Genomic DNA, 21,853 nt, shown 5'->3' on the forward strand with positions numbered 1-21,853 from the left:
CAAAGCCTCTAAGTGTATGGAGCAGAACTGAAGATACACAAAAGAACATGTCAAATAATGTGAATATTAGCAGTTTGGGGTTTTTTTAAATTTAATTTTATTTTATTCTCAATTTTGTTTTTCTTCAGCACTTAAAGAAGAAAATACCATTTCTAAAAGAAATTTGTTTATACTCCAAAAAATAATCTTTACCCAGAATCAGGCAGTGTATTTTTTAAACAGCAGGTAATTTTTGTATCTTTTTTATATCCTCATTACTCAGAATTACTCAAATTATGGTTATAATCAATCAGGAATCAGAAAAAGCTTATGCAACATTTCTCAAAAAAAGAACACATTCAGTTACTAAATATTAGTAACAGGCAAAAAAGCATGCAGCATCAGCATGCTTTAAATGGTGACATGCTTATAATATTTTTCTATCGTTCAAATCTACAGAACCTCATCTGCTGCTCACAGCTGGAGCCTGTGAACTGTCACCCTGGCTTCAACACTTATTTTGTCACTTGACTTTTAATTAAAACTACTAGATTAGGCAGTGGAGTTCCATGAACTCAACAGGCCTGGCTGTCCAGTAACCTCAGAAAAGGAAGCCTGGCTGGTTTTACCTATCTGATGTCATTGATGAAAAGCAGCAGCAGCAGCCTTATGTAGCTTTAGAAACACCCCCTCATCTTTTTTATGGCATCGCATCTACTTTACCTGACAACTTTTAAGAGAAGTTGCTTTTATTCTATTTGAATAGCACCTCAGACCACAAAAAAAAAAAAATTACCATGACAAGAAAAATGTCGTATCACTCACCTGCCCCTTTAGAACAAGAAAATTTCTCTTCCTCATTGAGCTTAAAAGCATCTGTTAGACAATGTGAATAAACTCGAATCCAGCAGCGAGCCAATGTACTGTACTGCTTCCCTGTGCATGTCACTGTTTAATGCTTTTCAGCTGCCATTATAGCAACCAGCTAAGTCACTCAAGGTAAAATTACAGGTGAGAATTTCCTCTTCCCTTACAAATCAAATTGCTCCAATGAATCAAATGCAAAACAGAAAATCTGGCAACAGGAAACTGTGTTTATTATCTGGTTTGTAAATCTAAAGCAATTTCAATGTAATAACTTTTTTTAATACTCTAAAGTTCATATAAATTCTTCAGAAAATTGTGTTACCACTGGCTTTCAGTAATAGCACAAAAATGAAGGTTAAAACATAGCAACAATAAGCATATTGCATATATACAAACCAACCAAGTGATACCAATGCTCTAAAGGGACTACTGCAACCAAAATCATCATTTACTTCAAAAGAATGAAAGAAACCAAACAGTGGTCTCACTAAAGTGACAAACGAATTCAAGTCCATAGAAGCAGGGCAAAAGGCAGCAACCTCCACTCATCCCAGTACACAGCAATATTAGTTTGGTGTTTTGTAATGAAAATATAAAAAACTGAATTGAAAAAAATTATAGGAAAGGTAAAGATACCAGACTGAATGCAATGATTGCATAACATAGCTGAGGGAAACAGACTAAATAGAACAAGGTCATCAATGATTTCTTCAACAAGTAATTTTTCTTTAACATTCCAGAACTATCTACTAAGTTATTGACCTAGAACAAAAACCAGCCATCATTAATTTTTTTTTTCAGAACAGCAGTAAAGCTTTTAGCTGAATTCTTTTTACTTTACAGGTAGAAAACTAGGGTTGTATCACTCATTTTGTAGACTAACATGAATACATATTGGTCCCAGCCCTGAGTTGACACTATGACAAACAACCTTAGGGTTATCACAAAGTAAGATTAAGCTAGCAACAATGCAATATTATAGCATGTACATAATACTGTCTGATCTTCCAAAGAGCCAACACCACTCTGTTTACTTATCCCTAATCTCTAGCAACCATTAAGTTACTACAGTAAGACTGCCTAGTGAAAGGAAACTCAAAATACATGATCGCATTAAGAACAAAGTTTTCCAAAATCTATTTACAAATCGGTCACTAAACACATCTGTGCAAAGCCAAAATCTGTAACTTAAAAAAAAATAAAAAATCTGTAAGTATTAGACGCAATAGATTTCATTGAAAAATAAAAACACACCTTGGTGCTCAGTCTTACCTCAGCCCATTTCAGAATACAAGTCATGCAGAAGGTGTGACTGCAGTTCTCAGGAAACCCAATCTCTTGTTCTAGAAGGCAGTTCAGACAGATGGGGCACGTGTTGCCATCATACAATAATGTAGAACAGGAACAACTTTCCTCGTTTTCTTCACCTGTTATTATTAGAAGTTTTGACAGTTTTTGAAATAAAGTCCTTCTAGATTTGAATAATAAAAAAGTAAGAACTCTTTCAAGTACTCCTCTGGCCAGCTTCTTGGCAGCATTAGACCTGAAAACTTGAATTTAACTTGAAACACAGAAAACTGTGTTTCAGATGAAGAAAGCTAAGCAACTTATTTCATAGACTTCTGTACCAGTCTTTATCATCAAAACAAAGTTAGTTACAGGCATATTTCAATAAAGCAGGTATCACAGTGTTTTTTCTTGGTTATGTAGTCATTTAGATATAATTCTCCTACATTATTTCTCCTTGTGTGTCTGCACTCACTCCATGACTTAAATTACACCAGCATATTCTATATTATGTTATATACATATGATCTACCTTTACTTCTTCTTTTCTGTCTTAGAATTATCTTAATCTGAGTATCTTCAAATATTTACCTAATCATATACATTAAATAAAAAATGCTCCCGATTTTGGTAGAGTTGGAAAGTGTTTTCAGAACACAAAAATGTATGAACTCCTCTTCAAAGAATTTTATTCTGAATACTTGTTTTCTCTGAATAGCAATTGCTATCAACATTTTTGTTTTGCTACTAGAAGTTAACAAGTAATAAAAAGAGAAGAGACAGGAAATTATTTGGGGAACTCACAGGCCAACACCAATATTATGAGAGAGTGGTTATATTTACACAACTTATTTCAAAACAAGCAGCATACTAATTGAGAGAGCAAATGAAAAATATCAGACCTTCACAGCTTGAACCTGAATCATATCTTCAGTATTTTTACACACATAAATTTTACCTTCCATGTCTTCATGAGTCTGATCCTCAGTATCTTGAATACATTGCTTTCTGTTCTTCATCTTACAAAATGTAGTCTGGAAAACATAGAAACAGTTTATTTAGATTGCAACTTGAAAATAAAAAAATTTATGAGTATTCTCTATTGTAGAGTAGAAATACATGGTATTAGAAATTAAGAGATCATTTACAATTTATAAGTATTATTATTGCTGTCTAGCAACTGATGTTTCTGACTTCAAAATTTCCTTTTGTTCAACAGATACAAAGTTTTTGCAGTGTTTTAAGACTACCACTGGTGCCTTTATTTTTAAAAATGCAACATATTGCTAAGTTTCCATGCAAACGACCCCATGCAACACTGCAGTAACTAACACCTGCAAACTGCCCTATGCAAATAGCTAGAGCAACAAACTTTAAACACTCTAGCACCAGAAGAGTTTGTTGTTTTAGAAACTTAGAGTCACCGTAGTAGTGGCAAGGGAGAAAAATGAAAGCAGCTTATATTTGTATGACAAAAGGGAGAAGAAAATAAGTCAAACTATTTGGTCTCAGTAAAACACAGAGAAATTTCTATCAAACAAGGGACAGGCCACAAGCACAGGTGCAGTGCAGTATCATGAATGGGGATGCACTTTTTAACTGCTCTGTGAAAAAGACAGCACAGATTAAGTACCCCCCCGTGATCCACATCACAAAAGTTGAAAGAATTTGACCATACATGAGAAATAGCAAGTATGTGTTCTTTGGAAGCTTACTTAATACATGTAGAAAGAAACACACTTGAAAATAATTATCTATACCAAGGACTGAATCTCCTGCACTTCAAAACTCCTGTAGTCACAGCAGAGATAGTATACACACCTAAAGCTCCACCTCAAGCACCAGAGGGAACAACAGGTTTCTTTAAAACTATATGAAGCTTTAAAAATTATTAGTATTTAAAAGGACAAACTAAAATTCAGAAGACATTGAAGAAATCAGAGATTACCAAGATCTGCTACTCAAGCATTCAAACCTGAAGCAAACGAGCTGAGGTTTACTCTCACACTTGAACAAGACACTTTGTTTTGCTAGACAAAGCAGCAGGACAGAGCTCCACAACTAAACTTCCTCCTGTTTCACTCAAAAACTACAATAATTTTCCTTTACCTTCCTCTGGAAGACATCCAGAAGAGGGAGACACAGAATTTGCTTCCCCAAGCTTTTTTTCTGATCAAGTCTTTATTGCTTGATCTTGGCAGCAGAAGTGTTTTAATGATAATTTTTTTATACTAAGAAAAGCAACTCTGCTGCACATTCCCATCACATATACTTCTCATTTTTTTAGGCAACCCAAGAAATCAGGACTCAGATCTGCGAGTCTCAAAACACAGGCAGTTTGCTAAAGAAATGGCCAAAACCATGAAACTAATTAGAAACCTGCAATTAGAATCCAAACTGGCTTCAATATTCCTATTACAAATTACTTGATTTCCCAAAGGGAACATGGCAATCAATCCAACTGAGGGTAGGGGAAAGTGAAAGGACAAGAAAAGAAAAGCCTAGATTTAAGGGATTTCCCCCCTACACTGCTATCACATTTTTATATCTAAAATTATTTCAAAAGATATCATTAATACATGGCATCAGCTGTAGCTAATACTAATACTAACACCAACCAAATTGCAGCCATTGCTGTAAGCTACAGGCAAGTTCTGTGGGCAGAACAACCACTGTCCAGACCTCCACCTTTTGCAAACTAAGCAAAAGGAAACCCAACCCAAGTCAAGCTGCTCCTTTAAAATTTTATGTCTTCAACAGGCAAAATCTGTGTGAAATTAGGACAGGTAAGACCACAAAAACCACATATGAATTTAGGAAATTGTGGTCTGTTGCTTTCACTCTGATTTGCACAAGCGGCTTTAGCCCCAGAAAGTGTAAATCATGCAGCAGTGTGCAGTACAGATGCTTTTGTACACAAAATATAAGAACATCCTTTCTGCTCTACAACTTAAAACCTCAGCAATGCTTTACAGAAGCTGAAAATTCCACAAGCTGTACTCAAACATGTTTCAACCCTAGAAGCCCCAGGACACCTTAGTTTCAAGACAAGATGAAGAATTCTACTCTCTACATACATCCACAAAAATTATTTAAATAGACACAACCTGGATACCAAATTAAAGAGTAGCTTTTGAGTTCACACTTATTATAACAGAGGTTGTGAATACACTAAAACAGACTGCAGAAACAGAATACAGAAGCTCTTCAAATTTGTTTTTCCCCAGAAAAAGTAACCTTTTACTCCATTGTACTCTTTCTAGACACAGACATCCCATAAATTCTGACACACTTATAATTAGAAAAACAGAAATCCTAAAATTCTGACAAAGTATCAGTAATCCAAGACATGCAGCAACTGAAAACATTTATGTGGTGTTACTGCATTCTTCTCACAAGCCTATTATTTAAACAGATACTGAGTGCTGCTAATGCATTTCACAGATCACTTTGCACAGCACAACTTCATCAGTTTGACATTGCATTTTGCACAACACAGCAGAAGAATTTAATACAACTTAAATTTTTGTAAATAAAGTAAAAGATATAATCAAAATTTACACACTATGTAATTTCTCCACTACTTTGAAAGAGGTATCACAGGCATTAGAATAGCAGAAGAGTTAATACTGGACTGTTATTACATTTATATGATTAAAAGCAGAGCTAGGAAAAGAGAACCTGGTGGTTTAGAAAGAGCAAACAGCATAAAAAATAGAATACTTATTTTTCCCAAAATGTGATAAGACAGCAACAAATCTATACTATGTTTATGCCTTTGACACTGCCTCCCACAGCACACTCCTGGAAAAGCTGGCAGCCCACGGCTTGGACAGGAGCACTCTGCTGGGCTCAGAGCTGGCTGGATGGCCCGGCCCAGAGAGGGCTGGTGAGCAGTGCTGCACCAGCTGGGGCCAGTCACAGTGGTGTCCCTCAGGGGTCTGCTGGGGCCAGTTCTGTTCAACATCTTTATTGATGACATGGATGAGGCTGTTGAGTCTTTCATTAATAAATTTGCAGATGACATTTAGCTGGGATCATGTGTTGATCTGTTGGAAGGTAGGAGGGCTCTGCTTAGCTGGGATTGTGTTGGTCTGTTGGAAGGTAGAAGGGCTCTGCAGAGAGATCTGAAGTGGTTGGATGGATGGGCAAAGTCCATTAAGTTTAATAAGTCCAAGTGCTGAGTTCTGCATTTTGGCCACAATAACCCCCTGCAATGCTCTGGGCTGGGGACAGTGAGGCTGGACAGTGCCAGTTAGGAAGAAGTGTTTTACAAAAAGGGTGATAAGGTACTGGAATGGCCTGCCTGGGGAGGTGGTGGAGTCACCATCCCTGGATGTATTTAAACAAAGACTGGATGTGGCACTGGTTGACATGATTTAGTTGAGGTGTTAGAACATGGGTTGGACTTGATGATCTTGAATGTCTCTTTCAACCTAGTGATTCTGTGAATTCTGTGCTGACAAAAAAGAACAAAAACCAAAACCCAAAAAAACCAAACAACACCCCCCCCCAAAAAAACCCCAAAAAACCAACAAACCCAAAAACCAAAACAAAACCCAAAAAAACCCCCAACAAACCACACCCCTCTCCAAACTCTAGATAATCCTTCCTAAGAATGCCTAAAGACTGCATAACATTAGAGCCAAGATGGTATTTTTCTGGTGCTTGTACATTCTCAATGGAATTACTTTCTAAGAGAAATATCTTACTTTATTTCATATTTGACATAAAGACAAGGGTATTCTGGTATATTAAACTGAGAACAGTGATCAGAGACACTAGCACAGGTACACAACACTACCTCATTTCCCTATTCTCTTAAAATAATTAAAAGTTTAACTTTCCAGGCTATTCTTCCAAGGAAATTAAATTCCTGTACTTGTTTCAATGGAATGCATCTGCCAATAAAAGTGCTTAAAGAGAATTGACTGTAGATTGTGGTAATAGATTTGCCCTTGTCCATCTGAGGAACACAGCTTCATGAAGAACTCAACTCCAAGAAGCAGACTAAGTGCCATACACACATTAAACTATTTCCTATATCACAAAAGTACAACTGTGATTCACACAAACTACTTCATATAACTCAAAACCTAAAAATACAGATGTATTTCAACACTAATTCATTGTGCATGTGGAAAGAAAAGACTTGGTCTGTTCAAAGTCATGCCTCTTAATTTCTTAATGAATCTATTATATTGTAATCTTAAATAGACATAGGAAAAGCATTGGATTAAAAAAATTACAGAAGCCTAGTTGTAAGTGACACATGAAATTAGCACATGCCTCCTTTTTGCCTAACTACAAGACAAAGTCTTTACAAGCATTCTTTATACCCTGTAAATATAATGCAACTCTTCCTCCAACACACAGACAGTCTAGAGACTTATCTACACAGAAGTACCCCAGTTCAGCTGGAAAGGGGGATGGAAATCAAGAACACGTGCAGAGAAGTCTCCAGTGAGAAAGTGCAAAATTATGCCAAAGATATCTTACTCCTTTCTGCAACAGCTTTAACTCAGGAAACTTTTGTAATCAAACTTTCAGCTTCTTAGATACATGTTGCACTAATACTCAGAGTAGCATTTACTTGACTGTTCTGTTTCTATTAAAAATATTTTATTTTAAAAAGGATTTGGGGGACTCTTAGTTGTGTTTTGATTTTTTAATAACTTGAGAAACAATCAGTTTCACTTATGAAACAACAGACATATATTTAGTACACAGAATTTATTTGCTTAACAAACAACAACAACACCCTTTAGTCCCATCAAATTTTTGGGCAGTAATAGGTAGGACTCTGTTTCTCCCTATGCATTTTCATAGTCATTAAGAAACCTGGGAAAGACATTTAAGCTGCTTCCTCAGCAAATATGTTTTTAAAGAAATAAACCACAACAACTAGTCACATTCACAAAACCAGATTTTTGATGGTGGTGGTTTTTGCTATTGTAGTTTTAGTAGTTAATGACAGAACAAATATCCTCTGAAGTTCCTCATACAAGCTCATCCTAATCTCTGGACCATTACTGGGAACATGTTCAGCTGCTGATGAAAAATTTTAAACATTTTTCCAGAACTTTTGTGCTGTCTAAGAGATGGGCTGAGAAAACACTTATTATTTCCAATGGCAGCTGAACATTTGAAAAGCTTTTGACCTACCTGTATCACTGCGCCTAACACAAGAGATACACCAAAAAAAAGAGAAAGAACCCCCACATTACTGGGTATTTATCTAAGTACATCAAGAACCTTCACAGTTCTTTTATTTTTTACTTGGAAAAACATCTGATTTGTCAGAAGAGCCTGGAAGGTAGACTTGCTTCAAGTGACAATTGAGTAATGTTGTTTGCCCCTCAAAAAATGAGGGCTACACTGAGAATCTGGAAGCACTTATGCTGGATTTTCTCCTTTGTGCAGTAAAATCTCTTGGTCCAGCATTAGTGAGAACAGAACCAACAGCGGCACTCAAAAGCAGTCTTTTAAAGAGGATCTTTACTCTTTGTAAGCTCAAATTGCACCTTGTCTGCATTCCCAAATCAAATCCGATAGAACCAATAAAGATGAGGAGAAAGAAAGACCAGTGCTATGCCTTGGGGAATAAAGAGAGGTCTTTTTCTATAGGTTGGTTTAAGCCTATTCATAATAGAACCAATAAAGATAAGGAGAAAGAAAGACCAGCGCTATGCCTTGGGGAATAAAGAGAGAAGTCTTTTTCTATAGGTTGGTTTAAGCCTATTCATGTAGATCCAGTGTCTTGGAAAGAATCACTGCTATTCAGGCAAGGAGATACTGCTGATTTAAAGACTCTTTCCAGACCCTCTAAGGATGCAGTTACCCAAGAGAGCTGACAGCTTGCTGCCACCCAAAGAAGCAGCTATGTGTGTCACCACTAGTGATGGTGAGCAGACTCACTAAGAGCCATAGGGGTCCAAAGACAGTGCAAGAGACAGAATGAGTGAGGGAAGACATAAAAAGTCATTGCCCCTTCTGGCAGTGGTAAGGTGCAAAAAAAGCTCAGACTTTGTTGTCAAACTGCATCCCCATCAAGGACACAGCAGTACCTAGCTAGATCAGCTGCCAGGTCCATGAAAATGCAAGGTAAAGTCACAGGAGAAAACTACCAAAGCCAAATGGCTAGAACTATACCATACTAAACAGCACACTGCTGTCTGTTGCTCTTCTCCTTCCCTACACAAAAACCCCAAAAAAGTCACCCCACCCAAAGCAACACAGATGATATGGTCCTCAGATTTTCCACAATCTAGCAGGAAGATACACGTATACCTCAATTATAGATGCTGTGGCTACAGCTATGTTCCTGCTAGAATCAATGCTTCCATTTTTGTGGCCCACTCAACAATAACAACATGAATGGCAGCTGCAAACACTCACTCATGTCCAGTCAGCACTGGACAGGACAACACCATAACTGCCTCCTAAACAGGGGAGGCAGGCACAACTCCATCAAAATGTACTTGAGAACTGCTGCAGTGACTCAGATGCAGCGACTGTCCCTCAGTAACCTGTCTAACCATCCAGAAAATCAAGAGTTTTAAGAAATACTTAGAACCTTACAGTGGACACACACACACACGAGGTAATCACCTTCCTATATATAATGCCTATGAACTGTCTCAAAACCTGCAGTACAGATCTTGTTAAATCAGTGGCATAGGCAGTGCTCCTCAATGAAGTTTAACAAAACAGTATCTGCAACACTTAGGCAAAAAATAATAGTAAGAAAGATGCCATTTAATAAGACCTCACATATTTGAGAATATTCAATAAACTCCTGCAACACTTAGGCAAAAAATAAGAGTAGTAAGAAAGATGCCATTTAATAAGACCTCACATATTTGAGAATATTCTATAAACTGTGGGGGACACCATGTCTTTTACAGAATGTTGGGTGTTGAAGTGCTGCTACAAATCAGACTGAACTCTAAAGTTTTGCAAGCAAAACATTCTGTTTTTACTGGACAGTGTAAAAAGGTAAAATGGATAGCAGAAGTTTAGGATCTCTCCTGAACTCATTTTAAAGGGATAATAAACTGTGGAGAAATCTGCTGAAGTATACAAGTCAATGTACATCAACTATCCCACAAGATTTTCAGTATCTGGCAGCAGCTGTGAGGTTAGCTCATAAGACCATGTGACATTACATGTCAAAGGATAGCTATGTGGCACCTCCATACTATCAGTGCGTTTCAGGGCAACCACTGACAACCAAGATGGCCCTGTGTTTAGTAAATTCAATTTACAGACAAAAAAACTAGATAAGCTAAACTTGCCTCAGCAAGCAACAGAAAAACAAAAAAAAAGGCACTTAGGGGAGTTAGTTGTCACAGTGCAGCTTAATTTGATTCAAAGTATATGCTCCCAGTTGATCAATCTAACCTGTAATATAAAGTTATGCTTGTGTTCCAGCTGGCTCTTTAGTGACACTTCTCAAGTCTGTGAGAGTTTCCTACTCTGCTAGAGGACAAATTATGTTACTCAAGCCTCTGTCAGCTCTTGACAATGCAAAAGCAGTGAGGGCAAAGCTGTGCAGCTTCCCTACATGCTAAACTAAGGCAATCTTGCAGGGTAGCTACTCAGCAAGTGTGCACTGATAACATTGCTTTCCAAAGATGTTCTGAATTATATAAGTCAATTCCAGACCCAATCTTTACAGAAGTGCACAGCTGGGCTCAAAATAGCCATAAGGAGGAAACATTCATTGGAGCTGTAGTTAAGTCCCTTAGGAAAAAAACAGCTTCATTTATACAGAAGACAGGATGAATAAAACCTTCTAAAGACTGATACAAGGTGATGAAATATCTATTCACAGAAAATAAAAGCCCACCTATTTTTCTTTCCAAGCCAGTATTTTGAACAGAAGGCAATGTGCACTGTGCTGCTGTGTCTCCTGTGCATGCACCTGTATGATAACACTCCCAACAGAAGAAGAACTACACCACAACCACCCCTGTAGGAAGAACATGTGTTTGCCACTGGCTAAGTCACATCATTTCATATTCTAACAACAAAACACTAAAATACTGTAGTAATTATGATAATACAAAAAAATATGAAAGGGAAAACAGTGTGCATAACATGCTCTCACAAAATCTAGAATTCAGCACTTTGGTGTTTCTCTACGTAGTCTGTAACTAAACTGGATGAAATTGAGATTTACAAATAACAGGAACTCATTAGGCATTAGGTACTATTTTCAAAGTGCACATGGTTCAAGCAACTAAATCGAATCAGCTTAAACTCAAGACCTTGCCTTCTGCTGTTCAGGCTCCTTAGTCACATGCATACTTTTGCAGCTGGAAGGGATAGCATTACATACCAAAGTCAGCAAAAATGGCTCTGCCATTTCCAAGAACATGGTTGTTTTTTTTAAAGTACTTTTTTCTAGCCACTTGGAAGCACTAGTATTTTTTCATGCTTTCCACCACAGTGCAGACATTTGGCAGTGGGTCATGGAGAGTAAGAACATGCTTTCCACACAAGTAACCCTTCCAAATACAGCCATGTCACAGATCTGGGGGGAAAGAAGTTTGCATTTAGTCAATAAATCTTTGCTAGTTGTTGCATCTAATTTCCCCCCCCGCCCCAAACTTGATATGTGCTTAGCATACACAAATAATTTTAAGTTCCTATCCCACTGCTACACTGCACATACAACATTCCCACAAGATGAATGAGCATACTTCAGCCACTGCTATGGCAACACAGCAGGACTTGTTGCAGTCATCTCTCTGATGCTAAAAAAACTAGAAAGACCATCTTTATTTTTCTTAATACCATCCTAATCATACCCAAAAAGCCAGACTCAAACATCAGGGATGCAGGAGCTGAACCAGGAGATGTTGCAAAGACAGAAGCAAAGAATAAGACTTTTTAATAGGGGAAGGAAAAATGATGAGCGAAACTGATGGAGTAAGACTGAGCTCAAATGAAAAGCTCAGGGGCAGCAGCAAGAAGCATATTTAAGATGCAAAAAGTAATGGGGCAATAGAACAAGAGTGGTAGATGATTAGAGAAGCATCTTGAGCTGTCGACAAAAAGAACAAATGCAGCAAAGGAAGAAACAGAATGCAATTGTCCAACTACAGTCTACCACTATTTTTTCTTTTACCTAAGCCACAGTACTCCTATTTTTTAGCTTCTGCATGTTGAACCCCTGCAAAATGAAGAACATTCTCTTAACAAAATTTATGTAATGAACAGGATTCCCTATAACTTACACAGGAAAAAAAAAAAAGACTACAGGAGATTGCATAGAATGATAGACACAGCCTTGATAAAAATACTCTGAACTTGAGTCCCCTATTGAAAGTACACTGTTCTTTCATTTGAAACATCAAATCAAGGGTTTAGACATGTGTCACGTTTATGACATGTTCATGATTTAAAAAATTGCATTTCTGCAAAAAAAAAACAACTTCAGATTACAAGTAAAATATACAGACACTGAGTCAAAAACAAACAACAGAGAGGAAATAACATACCCATTTAAAAGCACATGTTGCCTCTCTGAGGCATACACTTTATAAAAAAAAGGACACTAGATGAAAGCTATGGTGTCAAAAATACAGTCCTCGAGCTCCTTCTTGCTTTGAATAACAGCATTTCGTAAGCTCAGGTCAAAGACCTACACTAACCTCTTACAAAACCTGAACAAAAATAAATGCTGTATTTGTGAGAAAAGAGAGCTTGTGAAGGATTTATTACTACTATAATAATTTTAAGCATTATTGTATTTTGTGCAAAATCACCAACAATATCTGTAGAATAAGAATGCGTTGAATGCCATTTCAGAAGTAGTAGATAGATGGGGAGTAAGCAGTTTCAATTACTGTTGATCTTGTTTTCACAGCCCTTACTCAGCAATAACTTTCAAGACAGCTAAAATAAAGTTAGAAAACCCCAGCCAGGAACAGAAGACAGGTTTGTAAGAAAAGTTCCTTCTTAACATGAACAGCAGTGCAAAGAAAGGTAACACAAACTACTAATGCAAGATGGCAACCTCAGATCTGAACTTGAAAATACAACCTGAACTCCATCACCTTTCCTTCCAATTTGTGAAGTGATTCTAATAGACAGTCATGCTAATCATCTTTTTAGCTTCACCATATATATGGCATCAAGAAATTATCTACAACACAACCGTACTTTACTGTGAATTCTTAAGTTACCAACATAGGCTTTATTATAATTGTTATTCTTTGCCATTGCAAAAAGAAGTTAAACTTTCCATATAACAACACTAGAAGCTCCCCACAATGAGGAACTCCATTGTCATTCAAAGTTTCTTGCCAGAATAAGAACCACAAAATAACCACTGGAACCCACTAACTTATCCAAGACTTGCATAAGGCACCTTTCTTGCTTAGGCTAATGAAATTGCATCTTAAAAATCACAATTGCATAGGTTTAGAGAGAAGAATATATTTTACTTTCATTGTTATAGGTATCTTTATTTGGTGACATCTCTAAACCAAAACTCCAATGAGCTCAAGGCGGCCCTAACAGATTGATCTTCTCCAGCTGTTCATAGGACTTCCAATTACTTTTTGTTACACCCACCTATCCACAATGATCACTATCTCTTACCTAACAACTGATAAACCAAGAACATTTTAAAAAAGCAAAACTGCATATAGAAAGTGCTTATTCAGTAACTATATGGAAAGCATAGGAGAATTTCATTGCCCCTCCTATGTACAGAACTGTTGAACTCTGAATAGTGAGCAGGCCAATTCAGACCACATGCCTACCTTCAGAGTCTACCTTAACGTCCAGATTTTTAATATTAGTTCAACTCATTTTCACGTAAGTGTCTCCATCTCTCCTGTGGCAGAGCAAGAAAAGCACAAGTTTTCATTGCTCCAGTTTTGGCCTGTGTTGCTATCTAAAGATATGGACAGAGATGAAGACTTCTAACAGACACTGATCACATGGAATTTCACATTCTTTATTACTGCTGGCAGTCTAACAAAAGCCAGGTCGCAAGCCAGAGACAACAAGGGTTAACTCAATTGATATTTCCAAGCAATTTTGTACTAGCTTGAAAAAGTTTCCAATACCACTAAATGCATCACTCAGGTTTACTCACAAATAGAGCCTGCAAAGGCAGATCACAGTTAACCAGTACTTTCACCCCTAACCGTTGCATTTTAATGTGAGCTCACCAATCCTTAAACTAAAAAATGCATTAAGAGAGACATTATTAGTGTCTTTTAGAAAAAGTGATCAGATACTGCAATTTATTAGGCTTTAGAAAACAGCTAGTGGAAAACATTTCTACTTCCAAATTCTCTCTACATATTCTTTTATACACGCACACATATAGATATATATGCACACGCAAAATCTGAAAATCTTAGAAAGCTAAGAAGAAATACCACCAATCACAGAACCATAAAATTAAAATATTTCTTTTTCATTTTTGCTATGACAGTATTTTTGAGTTCAAATTCCAGTTCTGCGTTCTCATGGAGGAAAAAAAGAAAGAACAATACTACTGTTTCATCAAAATAATTTTGAGACGGCATTAACTTGCTAATAAAAAATAAACAGGTGAAAATACTCAACTTAGCACAATATATACAAATGTAAGACATAGATGTACAATGCCTACACAGGTGTGTGTGTGTATGTATTTGTTTCCTGAATAAATTAAATGCAGTATTCTGATCATCCTTTGTAAAGTCAGTTAACAATTTCCCAAATTTAGAAGTGACAACTTCCACATTTAGTTACATTGGATTTGTTTCTCCAACTGCAAGTTTTTAGGAAACTTGATGCACTGCAACAAAAGGACATAGAAAAGTTAAATCTTTCAAGAAGAGGCAACTTCCTCTTCTCTATTTTTTTTTTTAGTGCCATGATTTGACACTGGCTAAACACCAAGCACCCACAAAAATACAATACACTCATTCTCTTCTGCTACAGTTGAGAAGAGAAAGGGGAAAGAAAAACTTAAGAGCTCATGAGTTGAGATAAGGATTAGGAAAAAGGGCAAAATAAGCTTAAATAGTATAAAGAAAATTTATTAGCAGAATTAAAAGATGATATTGAGAACTAAGAAAAACCTCTAGAACACCTTTTTCCTCCCTCCAGCCCCTCCTTCCTTCCCACCAACAGCACAGAGACAAAGCATGGGAGTCTTTAGTAAGTTTGTTATTTTTTTAAAAAAATCTTCAGTTTGATTAGGGAAAGGAGTTTGATTTTTTTTCTGCTGTGCCATGGGGTCCTCCTCATGGGAGACACTTCTTTGTGAACTTTTCTAGCGTGGTTTCAACTTTCACAAGTAGCAGCCCTGCCCAACCTGCTGCAATGTGAGTTCCTCCCACAGGCAAATAGTTCTTACAACTGTTTTTCGTGGGTCATTAATTCATGGGGCGTAGTTTTTTGAGGATGAGCTGCTCTACTTTGGAAGCAAAGGTCCTTTCTCTATCTCTGGAAGCAAGGGTCTTCTCTCTTTGTTTGAGTTTCCCACTAGATTACAGTCTTTCAGCATCTACTTGCTCCAGCATGAGCACCTTTTCCCATGGGCTGCAAATGGACCTCTACATCCCTCCCTGCACCTAATGAATTACAGGAAAATTTGTTGTATTATAGTCCTCACCACAGCTTGTAGAAAAATCTCAGCTCCGATGTCCGGAGCACCTCCTCCTCCCACTCCCTCCTTTCACAGCCCTTAGTGTCTCCATTGTGTTCTCTTCACACGTCTTCACCTATTCCTTTTCTCTGACTCAGGAGAGAATTGTCATTTGTAGGTTCGTTTGCTCTCAAGTTCTATCAATTGAAGAGTTCTTATAGGGTTTTGTAGCGCTGAAAGGTTGATCCCATCTGGGCTCTGCATCAGAGAATTGCTCATCGTGCCCCTCGCTGTCAGCCATGGCCCCTCCAGCACTGCACGGGCAGCACCGCCGCTGGCTCCATTCAGCGCCTCTTTTCATGGCGAAAGAGGCGCCAAAAAGGAGAAGCTGCTGCCACAGCCCCTGCCCTTCTGCCTGCGGCACAGCTGGTTAAAAGCTCTCCGCAGACCACGCTGAGATAGCCCCGGCTGCACAGGGGCTCACCCTGGCTGCGTGGCCACTGGTGGTGCCGGGATGGCCCCTGGCAGCAGGGTCCCAGCAGCTGCCCCGCATGGTTTTTCCTTTACTTAAATATATCATCACAGAGGTGTTACCAACTTCTCTAATTAGGCCAGCCAATATGTCCACCATCAGACCCTTCAGGGACTGGCTCTGCTGGACACAGTAGAAGTTTCAAGGAGCTTCTCTCTCAGAAGCAGCCTCTGCGGCTTCCTTTGCCCCCACTAAAAGCCAGGCTGCATTAAACCAACAAGGTTGGTTGGGGTTTTTTTGCAGCTCCCAACAGAGAAAAACTACTTGTTGGATGTGGTGTGGGGCACTTACAGATCATGTGCATTCAACCTTTGAGAGCCCTTCCAAGGCATCGCCCTCATCATGCCTTTGGTGCTTCGCTAGAGCCAGATGCAGAGCTGACAAACCTTTCAAACAGAGCTGTTGGAGAGAGCAGAGCTGCAGCTTCAGCGAACAGAAAGGTAGAGGTACACTCACCTTCCACCTAGAGCCCTCTCTTTGCTACTTCATGACCGCAGCTATGTTGCTACATAAGAGAATCAATTGGTTCAGGGTATCAAAATTAAGCAACTTTCTTGCAAATTGTGTCCCTATCCTCACCAGAGGGGTGAAAAGAGATTAAACAAGTAGGGAAGATACAATATCAGCGCACACACACCCTCTCCAATCAAGCTCACTGCTTTTCAGGGCAAGGCGGACTAGTACACACAGATGAAACAAAATGTGTCTACACTGCCGAAAAGTGAGGAACTACCCCTTGTTTTGAAGCGCTCGAAAGCATGTGCGCTTAGATATCTCTGGCACTGATGAGTACAGAGGATGCTTAACACTGCATCTCCAACCTGTAATTTAAAGAAAGGCAGAAAAACTGGACAATGTCAAGATTTATAAAATCTACTTTTCAACATTAAAGGGTTTGGCAGATTTACCATAACCATTTAAAAATTCCTTCAGAAAAACTGATAACAACTTGACAGCACTGACTATTCAGTCAGTTTAGCCATCATGAGGAATTGTTCTGGCATTAAAGGGTTTGGCAGATTTACCACAACCATTTAAAAATTCCTTCAGAAAAATTGATAACCAAGTTTGACAGCACTGACTATTCAGTCAGTTTAGCCATCATGAGGAATTGTTCTGCATGTCTTTTATAGGTATTAATTGGAAACACAATTTTTGTCCCTCGCCTTAGACTGTTGGCAAAGAAAATCTGAACACTGAACAGAAAGCCAGGCTTCAAGAATTTTGCTGTAGCTATGTCAAGTCATTCCTGCAAACTTACCAACCATGGTTTTTTCACCCCTATTAATATAAAATATGTTTAAATACATCATTATTTGAAAGCCAAATTACCTTTTAATTACTATATAAAGCAAACTTAAGTAACTTAAAAGTTTTTGCACAGGTTTTTTTAGTACTCGGGACAGTGGAAGACTGAGAAGCTTCTGCAAAGAAACCCTGTAACAGGATAAAACCAAAAACCAACAGACATAGGTGATGTGAGAAGAGCAATCATGTACGATGCACAGAACTGTCTGCAAGTTTTATAGAACCAGGGGCTAGAAGCCATGCAACAACTGCACCAAACTACAGCCAGTTGAGAGCACAGAGAAACTCTTTATCATCCAGATGTTTGCAAGGCAATAGCTGGCTAACCGGAGAATAAGATAAACTTACAACTGCCTGTTGGGTCAAACTCAACCATCTTCACACACGCAACAAACTCAACCTTCACATGTGATGGAAAACCATAAAATCATGGCCAAAAGACTCACCATGCAACTTTGGGAAGGTGTTTCCAAAGACAACCCAAATATGAAGTAAAAACTACTCAACCCAGGATTACTGCTATTCAGGAAGGTCAGAAAAAACATTCTCTTCCATGACCATTTGGAAGACAGAGATTTCCTCACACAGACACACAGTCACCCACTCTGCTCTTTCCACAGCAGACTTTAAGGTCAGTGAAACATGAAAAAAAAGGACATATTTTATATTTGTGTAATTTGTCATTCTGAAAGTTGACACATCAGCAAATGTACACTGCTGAAAAGAAAGCTTAAAAAGATGTAATATTCTGACTAAAAGCCTAAACAGCCTCCCCACCTCCAATATGTCTCATCTTATCTCAGGAAATCACAAAATCAAACACTGTATTCCTAGAAATGTTAAAGGAAACACTTGATAAAGTACTTGGGATCATTTCCAAGTGTTTTCCATGCCACTGAAGAGAATGCTATCCATTTTCTTTTAATACTGTGAGTTCCTAAATACAGCTTTTCCAGTTAAAAAAGAAGAGACATGGATTATCACACATAATCAACCAAATAACAGCAAATCTTTTGTCCCTCTGCCATTTCATTTAAGAAGCCTACTACTAATTTCTGCTAAGAGCAAATGAAATCATGACAAAATGACTCTCTGATGTGTAAGAGGCTGAACACCTACATAGTAAAATTTAAGTCAGATTATACTTAAAACTATGAGCCACTGCAAAGAAAATCAAAAGCCCCTAACACACCAGCAATCTACAGACTTAACACTGGATACTCAGTTAGCTAAATTTCCCTTTAAGGTTACCAAAGCTATAAAATTCTAAACTTAAAATAGCTGTTCAATAATCACTGCCATTCCAATCCATCATATAATAATTACTTAGATGGGCACAGCCTTAACGGTCTCCTGACATTTTAAGCAAATGACTCTTTGCCAACAGCACCTAGTTACTGATACTAAACACACGGTAACTACCCGGCCTTTCTCTCTGTTATCTCGTTGTCCCTCAGAATTTAAAATTAATTAGTAGTCTAAGAGCAAAACATCGTGAGAGGGCGGGGACAAATTTTAGTCCTAACAATACTGCTTTGTTTTGAACTTACAAACGTGGACATAGACTGTCAAAGATGAGTTACCCGATTTTGGCCTCAGGCTAATAATATTCTTTAATACTCACCAAAGGGGGAAAAAAAGAAGAAACTAGGACACCATGTACTATAAAACACAAGAACTGGAGATTATCTCACTGGCTCGGTAAATTGCTTCCAGGCTCCAGCGCTCCCCCTGCACAACTTTGCTGATGCCCGAGTCGCGATCCCAGAGCAGCACAAAAGCAGAGCGAGGCTTTGAGCTGAACCTCTCCGTGCAACTTCCTCCACAACTCCAAGGTCCCAGGAGCCGCTCCTGCAGCAGAAGCCGCCGGTGTTCGCAGCTCCAGGCGCCCGCTCGTGCTCCCGCCCCGCCGGGAGCGGGGGGACGGCGGAGCTCCGCGGGCCGTATCTTTGTTCAGCCCCGCTCACGGCTCAGCGGGCACGGCTGCTGCTGCTCCCGGGGCGGCTTCTCAAAGCTTTCGGCACGGAGGGGGCCGGCGGACGGCCCCGGCGGCCGCGCTTTGTTTCCCCTCTCGCCCGGGGGTCCGGCGGGCACGGGAGCCGGACCCGCGTCTCGCCGCGGCGACCGAGCGTCAGCCCCGGCCCGGGCCGGCTCCCGCTCGGCGCCACGACGCGGGCGGCGAGGAGGGGAGGGAGGGGAGGGGAGGGAAGGGGGAAACGCGGCCGGAGCCGGCAGCAAACTCCGCCCCAGCCCGACGGAGCGGCGGGAGCGCCCCAGCCCGGCGGGCTCCGCGCGGGGGCGAAGGCCCCGGCCGGAGCGGGACTGCAACGCCTCCAGCCTGCCCTCCCCGCCCGCGGCCCTCAGCACTTCCCCCGGCCGCGCGGAAACTCCCGAGGGAGGCGGCGGGCACCGACCGCCGGAGCTCACCTGGCGCCGCGACGCTCCCTGGCGCGCTCTGTGCCCCGCAGGGAGCGGCGAGTCCGGGTGTCCGCGCCCTCTGCGCCGCCTCGGGGCCGCCGGGGCTCGCGGGGCTCAGCGCCCGCCGCGCCGCCACATGTCCGCGCGTGGGCGGGGCGCCCTCTGGTGGCGGCACGGCGGCCGGGCGCGGCAGCGGCATGGGGGGGGGAAGCGGATGATGACGTCATCTATCCGCGACGCGGGGCGCCCCGAGCGCCGACCCTTTTTTAACTGTATCTGTTTTATTCGTAGCAGTGATAGCAGCGCTCTAACACAGATGGGCACTGGACGGAGCTCTGCGGCCACAAGGGGCAGCGGGGTCCGGCCCTGCGCCGAGAGGAGGCGGGGCCCGCGGGGCCCATGGCCCGGCTGCGGGCGCTGCCTCACGCAGTTGTTTTACAGGCGGCGTGCCCGGGCCGCTCGGCCGGGTCCGCAGGCAGGAGAGCCGGGCGGTGCGGCTGTCCCTCTGTGCGCTGGCCCCTCCAGGGCTGCCTCACACAGCGGCGGGCTCTGCGTCTGCCCAGGCTCCGCGGCAGCGCCGCTCGGGCTCACAGGCCCGAGAGCCCTCGGCTGAACCGCCGGCCATAGCAACAAGCGGGAAGGGGAGGCGGCTCCCCAAGTCCGCAGGCTCGGGTTTGTGTCTCCTTGCCTTCACAGTGAAGTCACGGCCTGAACAGAGGAAAATGTGTCAGCGTCTGTTTATCAAGAATTATGATACCTTGTTAGTTATCATGATTACTGAGAGAGTATTAAGTAATCGTAATTACTTAAGTAAGAGCAGGCTGTGGGACAGAATAAAAAGAGTGACAGGAAGGAAGGAAAAGACTATGTTCATTGGAAAGCTTCAGGGAAATGTAATGAGTAAGAACACTCCCATAGTTGGAAAATATTGGAAAGCATAGATTTAGGAATGGAGATTAAATGTTTAAGGTAAATCTGACCTTAATGTGATTAAGGTTAATAAATTCCTCAAATTCTTCAATGGGATTATATAAACAAAGGAATAAGGTGTTAGTAAAATTTGCATTAAAGAAAGCTTTGTTATAAACACAAGTGTTTTGACTACACAGACCTTGAATGAACTAGACCTAGACACTGAAGCAATTAGGAAGGGGGACCTGCAGCAGCAAACCCACAGTGTGCTTGCCTAGCCAGTCACAGGGGTCAGGTTTTGTTGCAAGGAGGGCATACTATACACAGCTGGTGTATTAAAGAATGTAGATATTTATGCAAATGGCATAAAAAAGGTGGACTCTGAGTTTGTCCACAGCTCGCTCACCCTCTCTGCCCCGTGCAGGGTCAGCCATGTATATGATGCTCCTTCACTCAGTCTGTTCTTCAAGATCTCCTGTCATGGACTCTCTTTCCAAAGTCTCCTTCCTCAAGCAGGCCATTTCTCTAGTTTAAAATTTGTGCTTTTGAAAAGCTGTGCTGATTGATATCTATGATCCTTCCTACTACCCATTCATTTATCGCTGTCCACCATAAGCCCTGGTATCAGATTGTTCCCTTTCTCTTTGCAACAGATTTTTACTTGCTTTTACCATTTTTAATTAATTTTCAATCTCTTTTGGGTTAAACAACATTGAAAGGTCTACCAAAATCAAATATATGGTAAGTTCTTTGTCTGCCCTACCCAAGGGGCTTCATATTTTCCTATAAAAGGAAACCAGAGTGATTTGGCAGCAGTTGTTCTTGAAAAATTAGTGTTGGACATTGTCTTCTTCTTAACTTTGAAATAATTAAAAATCGTTAGCTTGATATTTTTTTTCAAAGAGGTTTTTTTGGTCTCTGTCTGTCCCTCTTTCCAACAATAAATT

The 21,853-nt window shown here is 40.3% G+C and overlaps 1 protein-coding gene across 4 annotated transcripts in view; it reads right to left on the reverse strand.

Annotated features, from left to right (window-relative positions):
• SCAF11 (SR-related CTD associated factor 11) overlaps positions 1–20,145 on the reverse strand; it is a 50,817-nt gene extending 30,672 nt beyond the window's left edge. The window contains exons 1-3 of one of the 4 annotated variants that reach the window (XM_039726742.1): positions 20,004–20,145; positions 3,092–3,167; positions 2,119–2,273 (exon numbers count right to left, since the gene is read on the reverse strand). In XM_039726742.1, coding sequence (XP_039582676.1) covers positions 2,119–2,273; positions 3,092–3,152 — 216 coding nt within the window. In that variant the 5' untranslated portion in view covers positions 3,153–3,167; positions 20,004–20,145. Of the gene's footprint in view, positions 1–2,118; positions 2,274–3,091; positions 3,168–11,476; positions 11,692–19,200; positions 19,462–20,003 lie in introns of those variants that run through there. The other 3 variants (XM_039726744.1, XM_039726743.1, XM_039726741.1) reach the window with 3 other exon arrangements.
• Positions 20,146–21,853: the final 1,708 nt, after the last annotated feature.

This window comes from Passer montanus, unplaced genomic scaffold, assembly GCF_014805655.1.
Source record: "Passer montanus isolate IOZ18808 unplaced genomic scaffold, ASM1480565v1 scaffold6, whole genome shotgun sequence".
Lineage (NCBI taxonomy): Eukaryota > Metazoa > Chordata > Aves > Passeriformes > Passeridae > Passer > Passer montanus.